Source organism: Callorhinus ursinus, unplaced genomic scaffold, assembly GCF_003265705.2.
Source record: "Callorhinus ursinus isolate GAN/ISIS: 27379988/994484 unplaced genomic scaffold, GSC_fseal_2.0 scaffold23, whole genome shotgun sequence".
NCBI lineage: Eukaryota > Metazoa > Chordata > Mammalia > Carnivora > Otariidae > Callorhinus > Callorhinus ursinus.
The window spans coordinates 25,406,866-25,423,090 of record NW_027397085.1 but is presented as its reverse complement, the minus strand read 5'-3'; the positions used below and the strand labels follow the sequence as shown (position 1 = coordinate 25,423,090).

Genomic DNA, 16,225 nt, shown 5'->3' with positions numbered 1-16,225 from the left:
AAATTAATTTTGCAATGTGTTTTATGTAGGAAACAAAGGAGAAGAATGTGGAATTTTGAAATTTGAGTCATTGGGAGAAGCTTGGTGCTATGAAAAGAAAGGAGAGACAATGAATTGCATTTGTGACAAAAGAAGTTTAAACTCCTGAGATTCTATATAACGTTTCCAAAGGTTATTTGGAAGAGTGATTCTAGAGGTACATCCTGAAAGTGAGCATTTGAACCCAAATATGGGGTAAAAATGCCAGCAAAGGGAATATTTAAGCTGGAAAAAAAATTTCCTTTCTGAGAATTTTTCTTTGTGATGCTCTGGCTTCTCTGGATATGCTGGCTAAAAGTCACCCTGCCCAGCTGGTCGTGAAGTCCGGTGCCGGCCATTGTATGGAAAACTTGCGTCGCTTCTGACCTCAGTGGTCTCACTAATCTCCTTTGACTGTGATTTTAGGCTATTAATTATCCTGTTCCCATTACCTATGTGAGAAGAGAATTACTTCTCTGTAATACCAGATCATTCTCTCTTTACATGTTCAGCTATGATTATTATGTGCAGGTATGTTCATTTTGTATGATTCTTCTGCATTTTTGAAGTAAATGTTCAGTCTAATAAAGTTGGATTATTGAAATGCAAAAAAAATTAATTTTAAAGCCACTCACTTCTTTACATGGCCTCATCCTATTCAGTAAAATCTCTAAAAACATGAATTTGATGGTCTCACCATGTTATTCTCAAGTATACATTAAAATAAATATGTAACCATTAAGATAAAGAATGTTCATCTGACATCTTACCTCCCACCTGTGAAATTTCTCTCCCCTTTCTGCAGTGTCCCTGCTCTGTACTAAAGGTGGAGCCCATTCTTTTGTCATAGACATGAGTCTGTGCCAACGTGCTTGGCCTCAGGCTGTCAATCGCCTCCCTCTTCAGGAGAGGAAGCTCCTGAGAGTCCCCTTGGGAATTCATAGTCTCAGTCTTCTGTCTTCGTACCTCCACTTCAGGCTCATGGAAGCATGTGACATAATAGCTGATGCTCCTGGATGTGTGTCTTGTTTTCCAGAAGTGTTTTTCTTTCTGTGTACATAGACGACTTGTGTCCCAGGTACCTCCATAAGATTCTTCAGCTTCAATCTATGGATAGTAGTAGAATCTTCTCCAGGTGACATTTTCCCTTTGCCTAAAGGTAAAGATGTCTTTCTGATGACAGTGGTGTCTTCCCAGAAAGAGACCTTTCTCCTGCTCTTTGCTGGGTAAGGACTTTGGTCAGCCCCAGGGCAGCGTGTGGCTCCTCAGACAAATCAATGTGTGGTAGAAGTGGGGCTAGGAATGAAAAGGGAGCAGTCTCTGAGATTAAACTTTGTGAAAAAAAAGAAAGGAAATTATGAGGGAGACACAGGGTTTAAAAAGCATCACAGCAACAAATGCAAGTCATTTGGAAACCACTGAATATTTTAGTGAGGAGGGGACTCGATATCCAAATTATATATAGCTGGTCAAGAAATGTTTTCTGAGAGGTAGAATTTTGAGTAAGATGCTAAAGGAAATGAGTCATAGTCTCGTCCACAGGAGAGAAGGATGACAGTGATGGTCTACAGAAGGAACATGGAATAGTCTTTATATAAGTAGCAGAGGGTAGCTCGGGTAGCTCTTGTCTCTAGAACTGAGGATTGTGGAAAGATCTGTTTCCAAATTGTACTTAGAAAACATTCTCTTAGAAATCAATTTTTAAATGTATGTTTAATGTATATGGCTCCATAATTTATCAAGTGGTTTCTCATGCTAAGCACCGTGCAAAGCAACAGCTCCCTTAATTTTCACAATTACATGACACAGGTGCTGTCCCCATTTGGGACAATGGAGGAAAATAAAATTTATATCAAATAATGTACTCAGAATCACACAGCAACGAAGTAGATTTGAACCCAGTTTTTCTGACCTCACAGCTGTACTATTAGCCAGTGATTACTCTGCCTTCTGGTTTCAACTTGTGGGGTTGTTCTCGAGGAGATGTGGTTCTATGTGCTTTTGTGACCTAGCCTGCAAACCCAACCTTAATTCTAAGGGAAAATGTTTCCAGTGTTGCTTATGTACCCGGAGTTTAAACTTTCAATAAGCTAGCAATCTGCCTGTAAAGAGACAGAGGTGGGTGGGGGGCTGGTGTGGAAGGATAAATTAATGCATTTGATGAAGAACTTTGAGACCAAGTTAGATCTGAACCTCATTCAGTAAGAACAGCAATAAAAATTAAAATTATTATACCTCTCCTAACATGCCAAGCAGCCTAAAGCACATTACTATCTTACTTCATTCTCACAACTGACCATCACCCGGTGACATAGGTTCTTAGTAACCACGTTTCACAGACAGACAAACTCAGGCTCCAGAGGTTAAGTAGTCACACAACTGGTGAAGGGCTGGGAGGAATTCGTACCCAGGTGATGTCCCTTCCCCATGCCACGTTGTCTCCAAAGGGGTGTCTGTGTCAGTTCCTCAGCCATGGAAGTGAAAATCTGATTAGACTGAATTACAGAAGCAGTTAAAGCCATCTGTCCTAGCATCCATCCAGTGGTGCCATGGGGGCACTTGAACCATCTTGATTGGATTCCTCAATATGCATACCAGCAGGCAGCAGCCCCTCCAAATCTAGCACCAACTATGCACAAAGCAGTATGGATTCAGCAGTACCTTGAATGTGCTGGGCCCAGGTAGTCACTCTCATTTGTGATCACCTCAGAACGGCTGGAACAGGGGTTTTCAACTGTACTGCCAGATGAATGGTAGCAAGGGCAATCACATTTAATCTCCAGGTTGCCACATGGATACATCATATAGCAGAAATGAGAGTGGTATATCTAGAAGAAAGGTACTGACATAGAAGCTGGACTTTTTCTGGACGACTGTAGAAGGTGGAGCCAGAAGGATTAGAGAGGACCAGGAACCAGGTCTTGTGCCTTTTAAAGTTCTTCCAAGAGGGGCATCTGGGTGGCTCAGGGTCGGTTAAGCATCCAACTCTTGATCTCAGCTCAGGTCTTGATCTCAGGGTTGTTTGAGTTCAAGCCCTGCGTTGGGCTCCATGCTGGGGTGTGGAGCCTACTTGAAAAAAATAAAGTTCTTCTAAGAGATTATGAGGTGACATTAATGACTGATTTTTGTCTCAAATTTTTAGGACTTAAACCAAGGTATTGAAGCATGTTTATTAGAACAGTAGTTTTTAGACTTAGTGTCCATTTGAACATCGTAAGGAGCTTATTAAAAATACAGATGTCTGGTCTCCTCCTTCTCCTCCTCCTCCCTGGTACATTCTGAATCAGGAAGTCTTGACTAGAGCTCAGGTATCGGTATTTTTTTTTTAAAGATTTATTTATTTATTAGAGAAAACGGGGGGGGGTGGGCAAAGGGGGAGAGAGAGAGAGAGAGAGTCTCAAGCAGATTCCATGCTGAGTGTGGAGCCAGACGTGGGGCTCAATCCCAAGCCCCTGAGATCATGACCTGAGCCAAAATCAAGATCAAGATGCTTAACCGACCGAGCCACCCAGGCACCCAGGCATCTGTATTTTTAAAAACACTCTGGTGATGTGCATGCCAGCTAAAGTGAGAGACACACAGGCTTGGGGGAAGGGGCAAACAGTCAAGGTTGTTCATTTCTGTCACTACCAGAACAACTCTTTGACTCTGTTGAGGTGTGTGGCAGCCTGGTATGGTGGCTGAAAGCAGGGGTTCTGCAGTCAGCCTGCATTGTTTCAGTGCCATCTCTGTCACCTAGCAGCCCTGAGACCTGGAGTGCATTACTTTCCCTTTCTGAACCTCTATACCTCCATTTGCTCATCTCTAAAATCAGCCACTAAGAACAGCTTCCTTGGAGGGCAGTTACATGATTAAGTGAGCCAGTGCAAGTGTATGTCAGGTACTTGATACTGGGCCTAGAACATAGTAAGCACCTAATAAACTTTGGCTACAACTGTGATGATTATCGTCAGACTATAGTTTTACATTACATTTCACTAAAGAAATATTCCACCTCTGGATCATGCAGATTCCAAAGAAGAGGCCCATTTGTGAGGGGAATGCAGAGTCACCGTGGCCCCAGAGAGAGCTGATTTGATGCTTGAATTCAAATTCATCGGCAGCTGGGATGAGTTGTACAGCATTGCTGGGGCTGGGGGGTGGGAATAGATTCTTGGGCTTTGTTTTACATGGATCACACTAACTAGCTGCTGGGATTATAGCTCTCATTAATTCTTTTAGTGCATTTAATTCATCCTGGACCCTCTCTCAGACAGACCCAGTGAGAGGTTAAGAATTCAGCTCATATACTTCTCATTTGTGTCTTCCTTGTTGAAAAATAACTGGGAATTCATACTATTCAGAGGCTTACATAATGCCTTTCTCCAAGCACTCAAGGCTGCAGCACGTGCCTGTTCTCAGGTTTTGCCTCTGCAGATCCTGGGTGCTCTGGACACACCTGTTTTTTTTTGGCAGGCGACACGTTTATCCACATGGAATCTTACTGTTGCACAGACTAAGGTGTCATGTGGCTCTTGGCTTAATTATGCTTAGTTACCGTGTGTTACTGAAAACCACGTAGTTGATGAAGCCATTTAAAAAATGATGCCCTGGAAAGCTAATGGCAAGAAAAAAGTTCAAGGTAGATCATTAAATGTAAAAAAAAGCGTATTACAGTCTTATGTGTCTGGCTTTATCAGTTAGTGAACAAAGCAGGTAATTCATTATTGTTATGGTGTTATACCATTTTGTTAAAAGAAAATATATATATGTATTTTTCTATATATAGAAAAACGACTAGACATTTCCACAACAAAATGCATATAGAATATTTGTATGCTTTTCTGTACTTTCTAAATTAGAGAGGAATGCATATTTATTATGTAGTGACTAATTTTTACATTATTAAAAACAAACTACCTATTCACACATTTTATTTACTATCTCAAGCCCATTTTGCAGTGAGTCATGGTATAAAAATAAGTAAATAATATATATATATAAAATATTTAACGAGCAATAATATAAGCAATCTGTAGTGGACTCCCTCACTTACCTGGGAACCAGAAATTCAAGGAACAACATCTCTACTCAAAAGCAAGTTCTCAGCTGGAAGAGAAGACTATGTTATAAGTAGCAGAGTACCTATTTAACTCTGATCACTCAACTCCCTGTCCAACTATTATGTAGAGGTTTGTTTCTACATTGTGGTTTTTGAAATGGTGGTGTTTCGGGGATGGTCTTCCCCATTGTGCCTCCACGCCTCTTTCCTGTGAATCATTTCAGTCCTGGGCCTGTCCTGGGCACAGTGATTCCCCCATTCCCTCATGAAATCCAGTTTTATTGGCATTTTTTTCCCTTTGCAAAGAGAAGGGTTATTATGAGCACAATGAGTAGGAAATAAGTGAGTCACTCCACATGGAACCAAAATTGGTAGTTTTTGTTGAAGATGACCTGCCAAAAGTTGTAATATCATGTAGTATGTCCTATGGACAAAACAACAGATTGATCACATTTTTTACTTATCAATTCACTGTTTAGTCCATCATTGCCCAAACTGTTTTTTTAAGACTATTTTTTGAAACATTGCCCAAACTGTTTTTATGTGCCCAAACACATTGCTCAAACTGCTTTTTGAGATTATTTTTATCATAGGGACTGACACTGGGTCAACATGAAATCATACCACCTCAGATTTTAGTGTGGCTTGGCACGCCACTATTATCAGGAACAAAAACTACAAAGAAAAAAATTGCTTCAGAAAGTCTGATCCCAAGCTTCTCATGTACTTGGGTGTTTCCCAGAGATGGTAAACTCAGAAATTGCTGTGCACTCATCATTTTTTATTGCAAAATTCATTAAGCTGCCATTCTATTATCATCCTATCTTGTCAGGATGATACATTACAGACTTCATTGCAAAACTTTAATAAGCAGGAGAAAGTACACCTCTCTCCCTACCACAGCAAGGGAAAGCCTCTGGGTATTTTGCTTTTGTCTTAATATTTTTTGTTGAAAGCCTGTGTCTTTGCAGAACTTCCATCAGTCTGGTAACTCCCTTTCCTCCCTGTTTGATCATGTAGAGAGCACATTCCCTCCTTAGGGCTCTGTGAGGCATCATGAGCTACTGTTTAAGAACATTTCTTCTTCCCTTTTCTTGACAGCTAGTCTCAGACATCATGGAAAGATGATGTTAGCCCGTATTCTGACAGACGTCCATGCGTGGTGGGAAACCTCCCCCAAAGTGACGTGGCAAGTCTGTGTTTCCTATTTATCCTCCCACTCTGTGTATTCAGTGGGCCAGAGCGTTGAGGCTTGCCGAGACATGTGAATTCAGTTTGGTTTTGCATGTGCATTCCTGGCCCTGCTTCTGGGTTCTGTGATAAACAGAGACCCTGCCTTTTGTATGGGGGGTGTGGGGATGGGGAGGGATTGTCATTAGAGTGAGCAGGAGTCACTTGGTAAATATGGAAAGTGAAGTTGCTTAGCTCCCAGATTTCCATGGCAACCCCCAGAACAAGTACAATATCACCAAAATTATTCTGTGGCTTTCTTTTTTTAGTTGCAGTGATTTGGTTGCATAGACATATTTTTCCACTCCTGATTTGTACAAAAAACACAGACTCTGTCCACTGTAACCATTACTTTGGTTTCAAGGATATTAGTGGTCCCTGTATGAAGCACCTGGAAAATTCAGTCACTTGGAACTGCCTCTTTCTGTGCTAGCAGAATACATTTTCACTGCTTATTATCACCTAATATTTATTATTTGTCTTGTAACCATTCATGGAGCTTTAGTGTATATTATGCCCGGGCCCGGTGCCAGGAACGTGTGACTGATGCTGACCTCTCAGGTCACTGTAACAGATGCTCGAGGGGTTCTATATGGGCATACGTGCCCCTGCCCCGAGTAGTTTGCATTTCTCAGCACTAGGACCACGTCTAGTTTATCACTCTTCATAGAAACTACGTTCATGAAAACATTCATCACCTACCCATACATGTTTACATTTGTTAGGGGATTTATTTTATCATTTCCTTGCTCCGAGCTCTTGTCTTCTGTGACTAAAACGAAGAGAGATTCTTGTTGACAAACATGTTTGAAGAAGGCAAGCATCCCCACTGACTTCATCCAGTTTAGGAGTACTCCTGAGTTGTAGGCATTCTTTCTCTTTTGGTCATTTAAGTGGTTCTCCATGATCCTTTTGCTTTGACTCATAGCTGCTGTTGTTTTTCTTTTTCAGTCCCCTCCCTAGCCTATAATTTCCTTTTCTTCAGCAGTGTAATTGCCATCAGTCTTTCTTATACCTTGTGATGAGGATGCCAGAGCTAGTTTGAATCATCAATGTCTCAAAGAAGTCCAGGTCTGGTATTGGAAAGATTTGGTTAATTTAAATTTTTTTTTAAATAGTGTTTTAGGCTGCCTGTTCTCATTATGTTTTCTGTTAGGGGAAGTACTCATTTGCCCACCTGACAAAGATCCCCCTGTTTGGAGTGACATTACTGAATCATGTTCTCTTTTTTTCTTAATTCATGCCAAATGCTTTAGAATTTGTCTCGGTATAGTTTGCCATACCACTAAAACATTTGAATTGCTGTTGATTTTACTCTCTACGTCTTCTCTGGAATGATTCTCACTGTCCTGCTCACCCTCAATAGGGATTGTCAGCATTTCAGCTCAGAGGCCTATCCACCTTAGACGTTCTCAGTCTCACTATTTGAGGTCTCATGTCCAATAAAACTGTAGCGATCTTATAGTCCGAGAGTGCCAGGTTTCCAGAATTCCTTATCATGTGGCCCATTGAGGCATACTGGTAAAGAGTCTGACTCTTTAGATGCGTATTTGGCTATCTTGACTGCAAAACTATGAAATTTTATGATTAATTTTTTTATGTATTTTCTTTTTGAACAAAGGACACTTTTTCTTGATCTTTTGCTTTTGTTGTCATTTTGTTAGAGGTTTTGCCATATGTGTAAGGCTCGCAGTACCTAAATATAAGTCAAAATAGAATCTCAAAAAGGATTTACTTCCTAAAAAAGAGTTCTAGTGACCTCCACTGAATGAAATACTAGAAATCCTTGACTTCAGTTTGGGGGTTGCCACCCATTTAATTTTTGTGGCTTTTCTAGGCCAGGCAGGTTGGATTCTCATTGTCCACCCCATCCTCATTCTCGTGTGGGTTCATCTAAGACAAATGTCAGTTTCCATATGCAGCAGTGTTCCTTGCTTAGCTCATGGAGAAAGCCAGTCTGTAATACTGTAACAGAAGATAAGTTCTTAAAAATTTTACCCAAATCCCATTTATAGAATCAGATTCTCATATGAGGTTAGGATTGATAAAGTGTTATATAAAAGAAAACATCTTTATCTGTTTTTTTTTTTTCAGTTGTGATTTCAAAGCTTTATCTGTCACACGTTCAGTCTTAGGTTGCTCCTAGTCTACTGAGGAAGGTAGACATATGAACAAATAAGTATGTGCAAGTTACTAATAAATATTCTAGTTTACATCTGAATAAAATACCTAGGGGTGTTCATTATCTAGGAATGTGTTTGGTACTCAGTAAGTATTCACTGAATAGATGAAAATTGAAGAAAATTCCATCTCAGATACTCTTTTTCTAATGGACAGTAAGGCAGGAAAAAGAGTCCCAATAATATTTTAGAAAAACTAATATGTTTTTAGCAAGGTATTGTTTTTAATTTATAGACTCATAGTCCTCTTAAGGGCAAGTAAATATAATCACAGGAGAAATATGAGCTGTGTTATACTCTTTGGTTTCCTGTGAATCCAGAGAATTACATCATGCAAAGTTGGCCTCAAACTAGAGTTTGTAAAACTATTCACCTCTCCTTCCCTGTGAAGCAGAAATTGTCTTCATTGAACCCCTGAGAAGTGTGTTGAGTGCCCTCTTCTATATGGTGGTCTTGGGTTTCTCAGTCTTTTTCAGAAATCTCGACATGAGTATTTTGTGCAAAGGAAAGTTTGCACTGATTCATACTGGTAGGTGGCATATCCATTTTCTCAGTGATCCCCTAATTATGTAATTTTAGAGTTATTTTTCTTCCTGATAGCAAGTTCCCATTCAAAGTCCCTGTTAGTTCTCCTACATCTGGGTGCATTGTAACTCTTTTGGTTTCTCTTTCTTTGTTGTTGTTTCTGTTTGGAACTTAAGCTCTTGAGATATGAATAGTTTCAAATCTCAGGAATCAAGTTAATAATCTACTTTTTTCAAAATCTACTTAGAGTTCAGAAATCTCCCCATAGCCTCATGGAGTTTTTGACTCTTCTGCAGGGTTTTAAACATGGCATTGAGAATTTGTCAAGATATTAGGGGTGTTTGGATGTGTGTGTGTGTGTGTGTGTGTGTGTGTGTGTGTGAATGAATGTGTGTGTATTAAATGTAAAGATTACTCTAACATCATCTCATAAGCATGATAAATTTTTATGCACATGACTATTATAAATGGAAAAGTATTTTTTTTTATCACATCACCCCCTGTATTGCTTGAAGAGTTCAAATGTCAGCCTCTAAACTACCGTGTCAGTGAGTCCAATCCGTCTTCTTAGGGACGTGGTATACCTCCAGCTTGTTTCAAAGGTCCAGTGAGGATTAATCCACATAGGCTGTTTCCTGTTAAGTGAATTGACTGCCCACAGCATCAGCTGATTTTATTATGGTGTATCTGTACTGAATGTGGGATGAGAATGACATTCCAGGACGCTGATATTTTGCTACAGCAGTGGTGCCTGTGCCATTTAGCTAATTTATCCCAGAAATGTTTTCTTCAGCACATGGTTCCAAGTTTTTAAAGATGGGAAGAAACAGAAAGTTCTTATCTTTGAACAGTGTTCTGAAGTTTACAAAATGCATTCTTGCATATGATCCCACTTGATCCTTATGAACTCCTTGAGCTGTGCATGGCAGTTTTCATTATCCCCATTTTACAGATGCATTAGCCAAGAAACAGAGTGAAAATTGCCTGAGGCCACTCAGCCAGGCAGGGGTGGAGTCTTGAATAGAACTCAGGTTTCCTCCCTCTGGGATTAGTAATACTCTCCAAGCACTAATATGACTGTGTGGACCATGGACTTGGTTTTTTATAAGCAGACGACTCTGTAGCCCTTATAGATCTATTAATTAAAGAACTGACTTGAAGCTAGACATCAAATACATGGAGCTGGAGGCAACCCAGGAGGGTTTGTCTTGGGAGTGGTCAGGAACGTAGACTGCAGAGTCATAAGGATGTTGATGACCAAGTAAGTAGTAGATATTTTATGGTGAGGTGCTATAGAATTGGAGCTAGGACATGGCCCTGGCAGTTAAGACCATACTGGGGGCGGGAGTTTTAGAATAAAAGGTGAATGTCACAGAAACCAAGAGGACCTGGTTGAATACAAGGGTGCTATGGAGGCCGCTCTGTGTTCTGCCCATCTACCAGTCAAAAGAAGACACACAATTTATGGTGCAATGGTAGGGTCACTCTTAGGAAAATGGCTGGTCTGTCCTATCAGGTTGAGCAGAGGGGGGTTTTCTCCAAAGTCACAAGTCACCTGTTCCTCTTCCTTTCCCACCTGTATATCTTATCCTTTCCTATGTCTTCTGAGCTTTGCTGAGGTCTCAATCCATTCTCATTATTGGTAAGTTTTTGTATATGTCGAAACAAACTATCCTTATGAAATAGTAGTAATATGGGGTTTGTGGCCTTGTTTTTCTCCAGAGGAACAAAGAAACAGCATCATCAACTCCAGTTTGGAATCTGTCGTCTCATCAAATGCAAATAGCATCCTTAATTCCAGCAGCAGCTTGCAGCCCAACATGAACTCCAGTGACCCGGACCTGGATGTGCTCAAACCCACCCGGCCCAACTCACTGTAAGTATGATGTCGAACTGCCTTCCACAGTAGGCCGTTGCTCAGCCATCCCACCCGGAATTTATGCTCTGGCCCCATCTGGCTTTGAGCATTGTCCCATGAACATGATTTTAACCTTCTTTCTAAATGTGGAGCTTGGCTAGTTTTTGTGGATTTTTTGAGCATCATCATCTCAGAGGGGAATCATTATTCTTAACATACTGCTTCTTGGCCTTGGTGATCTTTGATGTACCCTCCTACTGAGATGGCTTTGGTGATGGCTATTGACTGTGCTGGCTGCTGGGCATGAAAAGCGATTTCTTTTAGTTTTATAAAACATCCAGACACTGTAGCAACTCAGTAGATCCGTAGCCAAGTCTGTTTCATTCATTTATGTTGTCCTGGTTTCCTTTCTCCCTGATGGTGTGGAATATGTCCAGTGCTACCTCTGTGTCCACTTCTAGAAAGAAAAGCCCTCCAGTAGCCCTTTCAGTGTTGAGATCCCCAACCCTTAGCATGACTGTGATGACATACCAGAGACTAGGAAAGAAAAGAACCTTTGTTGCTTCACCCTTGAGTGGTAAGCACCCATAACCTAGACAGGCAGTTTTAGGGCTGCTTGTCCGGTCCTCCACAGAAACTAGATATCCACTGTGCTAGGGCCAGAAAGTCCTCCCTTGTGGTTTCCTCCCACACTGCTTAGCGTGCTTCTTCAGACCACCGCATATATCTTGTCAACTAGAGCCTCTGCAGAAAGTATGTGAGGCCATGACCAGAACAGCTGGACTCTCAGGCTGCAGTTGGATAAAACTCGGGAAGAAGAGAGTCGACTTTGCCTTTCTCTAGTGAAAACAGTTCGAGGTTCAGCCACAGATTGTCTTCAGGGCAGTCGTTGCACCTGGTGAGACACCAGGATATCAGAACCTTTTCCTGCCCATCTCCGGGCCATGGTTACACAGTCACACCCAGCCATTCTATCTCTTTAAGATATTTGTGGATCTGCAAAACAGGACCAACAATTTTTGCCTTAGAAGAGACTAAGGGATATTAAGGCTCAGGGGGGAGAAAACTCTAAAATGGACTTAAGGAATACTTTTACTGCAAACAAAACAGCGTAAAATGAAATCATGTACTGAGAAAACTCGTTCCGCTTATGGGCAGTGAGACTCTTCTGCTTCTCCATGGCCAGACTTGCCTGTGGAGTCTCCATCCCTGGCTGCCTGGCTTGTTAAGCACTCCTATACCTGCTTTCCTAGACTTGAAGGAGATTCTGGTTTCTTTTTTATCTCTTTTTTTTATCCCCCATTTTGTTCAAACTTCTGTACCTGTCAGTTACTGATGTTATTTGTTGCTCAGCATGAGCAAGGTTGAATTTCTAGCCCAGGTTGCTTACTATCCCTGATCTTAGCCAGCAGTATCATTTAATGGTCTTTAATCTTTGTGGGTTTTTTTTTTTAAGATTTTATTTTTTTATTTTAGAGCGAAGAAGTGAGCAAGAGAGAGAGAAAGAGCATGGGGAGGGGCAGAGGGAGAGGGAGATGCAGGCTCCCCGCTGAGCAAGGAGCCCAACATGGGGCTCAATCCCAGGCCCCTGGGATCATGACCCCAGCCGAAGGCAGACACTTAACCGAGCCACCCAGGCATCCCTCTCTAATCTTTGTTTTTAGCAGCTGGGAGCCCCCTGAGTCACCACTGAGTATGGTGTGTCTAAAAAGGCTGCTTCAGTGGCTAAGTGGTAAAAAGGGGGCAATGTCTTTTAAACAGGTCCTAGAGGAGGGGACTTGAGATTTTTATTTTTCAATTGTCTAGATGTGATTTGTTTTACATAAAACACTGGGGGTCACTTGGCCCACTTTACACCATCCATGGGGACCGTTGCTTGCCTGCTACAGAATTTGGGGGCTTTCCCAGGTCAGGAAGAGTGATGTCAGGAACAGTTGTACTTTGACTTTCAAGGAAAGTTGGAGGTAGGATTGTGGATGTTGCCAACAAGTCTGCTGCCCTTCCAGGCTGAGGGAACACCTGCCTGGAGCCTGTGAGTCTTGGGCTGCAGGCTGTTCCTGAGGCAGAGGCAGTGCAGCTGCCCATGCTGACTGCAGAGTTTGCTGCGGCCGCCCTGAGGCCCACCCCGAGGGCCCCTCGAGCTCTGCAGGAGCTTCACCGCCCGTTTTGGAAACCCAGGGCCGTGAATATGCCATATCCGAGTTTGGGCCTCCCTCGTTTTTTCTGCCTGCAGTTTTTTTGGGTGGGCCATAGACAGAAGCTAGGTGATCCTGGCAAATAGAAGCCACAGTACTTTCCTGGAGAAAACCAATTCTGAGAAGTCTGTCAGCACAGTATGCCGTGGAGATTGGGTTCAGTCACAACCACGGAGACCACTGGCCCCAGCCTCAGTTCGGGACCCTTTCATTCCCTCCATCATTGTTCACTTTGAAGTACACAGAGATCCTTGAATGGGAACACTTAATGATGCGGATGAAAACAGAAAACAAAATCAGAGGGTGGGGGATTACCATTACTTGGATTATTAATTAGGCATGAGGTGGGGAGCCAGTCACCAGAAACTGTCCATTCTCCTTATTATTTCATTCATTTGTTTTTCATTGTTTTCATAAGGACTGGAACGGTCATTATGACCATATAACCATCATAATGAAAGGAACATGCTTTATGACTCAGCATCCTTTAGTACTTTAGAGACCACATTTTGCTGTCTCATTGGTAAATCTTTCCTAATTCTCTAAGGAGATCAGGGCCCTCTTGTTTGTGTGGGCATAACGCTAAGTTGGGCATCAAAATTAGAGATGCACCATTCTGGCCATGTCAGGGCAAGGCTTCAGGGTTTACACCTTTGGCAGGTCCTCAGCTGGACTTCCTAAAGCGTAGCCATCCCTCTTGAAGATCAAAGGACACTTGGTAAGTCAGGACCAAAGTCCAGGGAGTCTAAAATTGTCAGCAACTATTGCTGACATATTTTGTGCCCAGACCTCTGCTAAGCTACCAGGGGTAAATGAGAACAGGAGGATTTCTGGCCTCATCAAGAGTTTACAGTCTGGCTGAGGAGGAAGGACAGTGGTATATGGCAGTGCTAAATGGGATTTATAGCTCATAAATGGTTTTAGAGTTCACCAACTGTTAACTGATCGTGTTGAGTACCAGTCAGAATATTGGAAAAAGTGGATAGTGAAAGTGTGAGGTTGGTGTTAAGTAAGATTAAAAAGATTAATATGGATGGATGAAGTTCACTGCAGGTAAGGGGGATGAGGGAGGCAAAGATGATCCAGGATGGAGAAAAACAGCCTACAGACATGTGTGTTGGTAGAGGGGGAGTTTCCTTCCTCCCCTACCACTACCACCAAAAAAAAATTAATAACAAACCAACATTTATTTATTTGTTTATTCATTTATTTAAGCATTAAATTATTTCTCTTGGGGTTGTGAGTTCAAGCCCAACTGAGTCAGCTAGGTGCCCCCCCCCCACTTTTAAAGTATAAACCAACCTTTTGTGCTGGAACAACTAGACATTTACATGCAAATAAAAATCTAGATATAGATTTGACACCTTTCCAAAAATCAACTCAAATTGGATCCTAGACTGGGCGCCTGGGTGGCTCAGTTGGTTAAGCAACTGCCTTCAGCTCAGGTCATGATCCTGGAGACCCGGGATCGAGTCCCGCATCGGGCTCCCTGCTCAGCGGGGAGTCTGCTTCTCCCTCTGACCCTCTTCCCTCTCATTCTCTCTCTCTCAAATAAATAAATAAAATCGTTAAAAAAAATGGATCCTAGACTGAAATGTAAAATGCAAAACTGAAATTTCTAGATGACATAAGAGAAAATCTAGGTGACCTTGGGTTTGGTAATGACTAGGTATATGATCCATGAAAGAAAAAATTTGTAAGTTGAACTTCATTAAGGTTAAAAACTTGTGCTCTATGAAAGACACTATTAAGAGAAAGAAAAGCCAAGCCTGGAGTAGGAGAAAATATTTACAAAACACATATCTGATAAAAGATCAGTATCCAAAATATACAAAGAACTCTTAAAATCCAATAATATGTAAACAACCCAATTAAAAACTGGGGAAAAGATCTGGGCAGTCACCTCACCAAGGAAGACATTTAGATGCAAATAAACATATGAAAAGATGCTCAACATCTTATGTCATTAGGGAATTGCAAATTAAAACAATGAGATATCTGTGCACCTATTAGAATGCCTAAAATCAAAAACAGTGACGACACCAAGTGCTATGAGGGTGTGGAGCAACAGGAACTCTCATGCATTGCTGGTGGGAATGCAAAACGAGACACCCCTTTTGAAAGACAATTAGACACTTTCCTACGAAGCTAAACATAGATTTCTCATACAACACAGTCCAGCAGTCATACTCATAGGTGTTCACTCAAATGAATTGAAAACTTAAGTTCACACAAAAATCTGCCCACAGATATTTATAGCAGCTTTATTTGTTATTGCCAAAGCTTGGAAGCAAACAAGATGTTCCTCAGTAGGTGAATGGATAAACAAACTGTGGTACATCCAGACAATGGAATATAATCCAGTGATAGAAGAGAGCTATGAAGTCAGGCAAAGACCTGAATGAGGCTTGAGTTCAGATTACTAAGTGAAAGAAGGCACTGTGAAAATGCCGTAGTGTGTGGTATGATACCAACTATATGACATTCCGGAAAAGACAAAACTATAGAGTCAGTAAAAAGATGAGTGGGGAGGAAGGGTGAAAAGGTGGAACACTGGGCATTTTTAGGGCAGCGATACCACTCTGTATGATACTGTATAATAGTAGATGCCAGATATTGTGCATTTGTCCAAAGCTATAAAACCAATAGAACACAGAGTGAATCCTAATGTAACTAATGTTATTAGTTAATGTAATTAATATTACTAATAAATGTCCCTCACTCATGAAAGATGTTAATTACAGGGGAAGTTAGGCAGTAGGGAGAGGTTATGTGGAAACTCTGAGTTATTTTGAGCAATTTTTCTGTAAACCTAAAACTGCTCTGAAAAATTAATACATTTTTTAAAAATCTATATTTCCAACTTCTTTTGAGAAGTTAGAAGATTTGGCCACCCTAAATCCATGTGTTACTTGGTAACAGGTGATGCTCTCTACGGTGGCTATCTTCTCACACCTGGCCTGCTTCACTCCTTCTTATCTCCTGGCTGTAGGCCTATGATAGATGAAATATGGCTGAAGAATCTTTGCAGCACCCATGAAGGGGTGGAGTCCTTGGGCCTAGGCTGGCCTTCATCTCCTGCCTTAATTTGGCCAAAAGAATGTGGTACAAATGCTATTGTGTATAACACCTGAGCCCAGCTCACAAGGCCTTGCAGTTTCCCATCTCATTTCCCTGG

The 16,225-nt window shown here is 41.4% G+C and overlaps 1 protein-coding gene across 15 annotated transcripts in view; it reads left to right on the top strand.

Moving 5' to 3' along the window:
• Window positions 1–16,225, top strand: part of ARHGAP26 (Rho GTPase activating protein 26) — a 451,561-nt gene that overhangs the window by 358,008 nt on the left and 77,328 nt on the right. For all 15 annotated transcript variants that reach the window (XR_012382106.1, XR_012382105.1, XM_073905517.1 and 12 more), the window contains exon 20: window positions 10,717–10,870. Coding sequence is in view for 13 of the 15 variants with exons in the window: in XM_073905517.1 (XP_073761618.1) it covers window positions 10,717–10,870 (154 nt within the window). In the remaining 2 variants the exon portion in view is untranslated. The remainder of the gene's footprint in view (window positions 1–10,716; window positions 10,871–16,225) is intronic.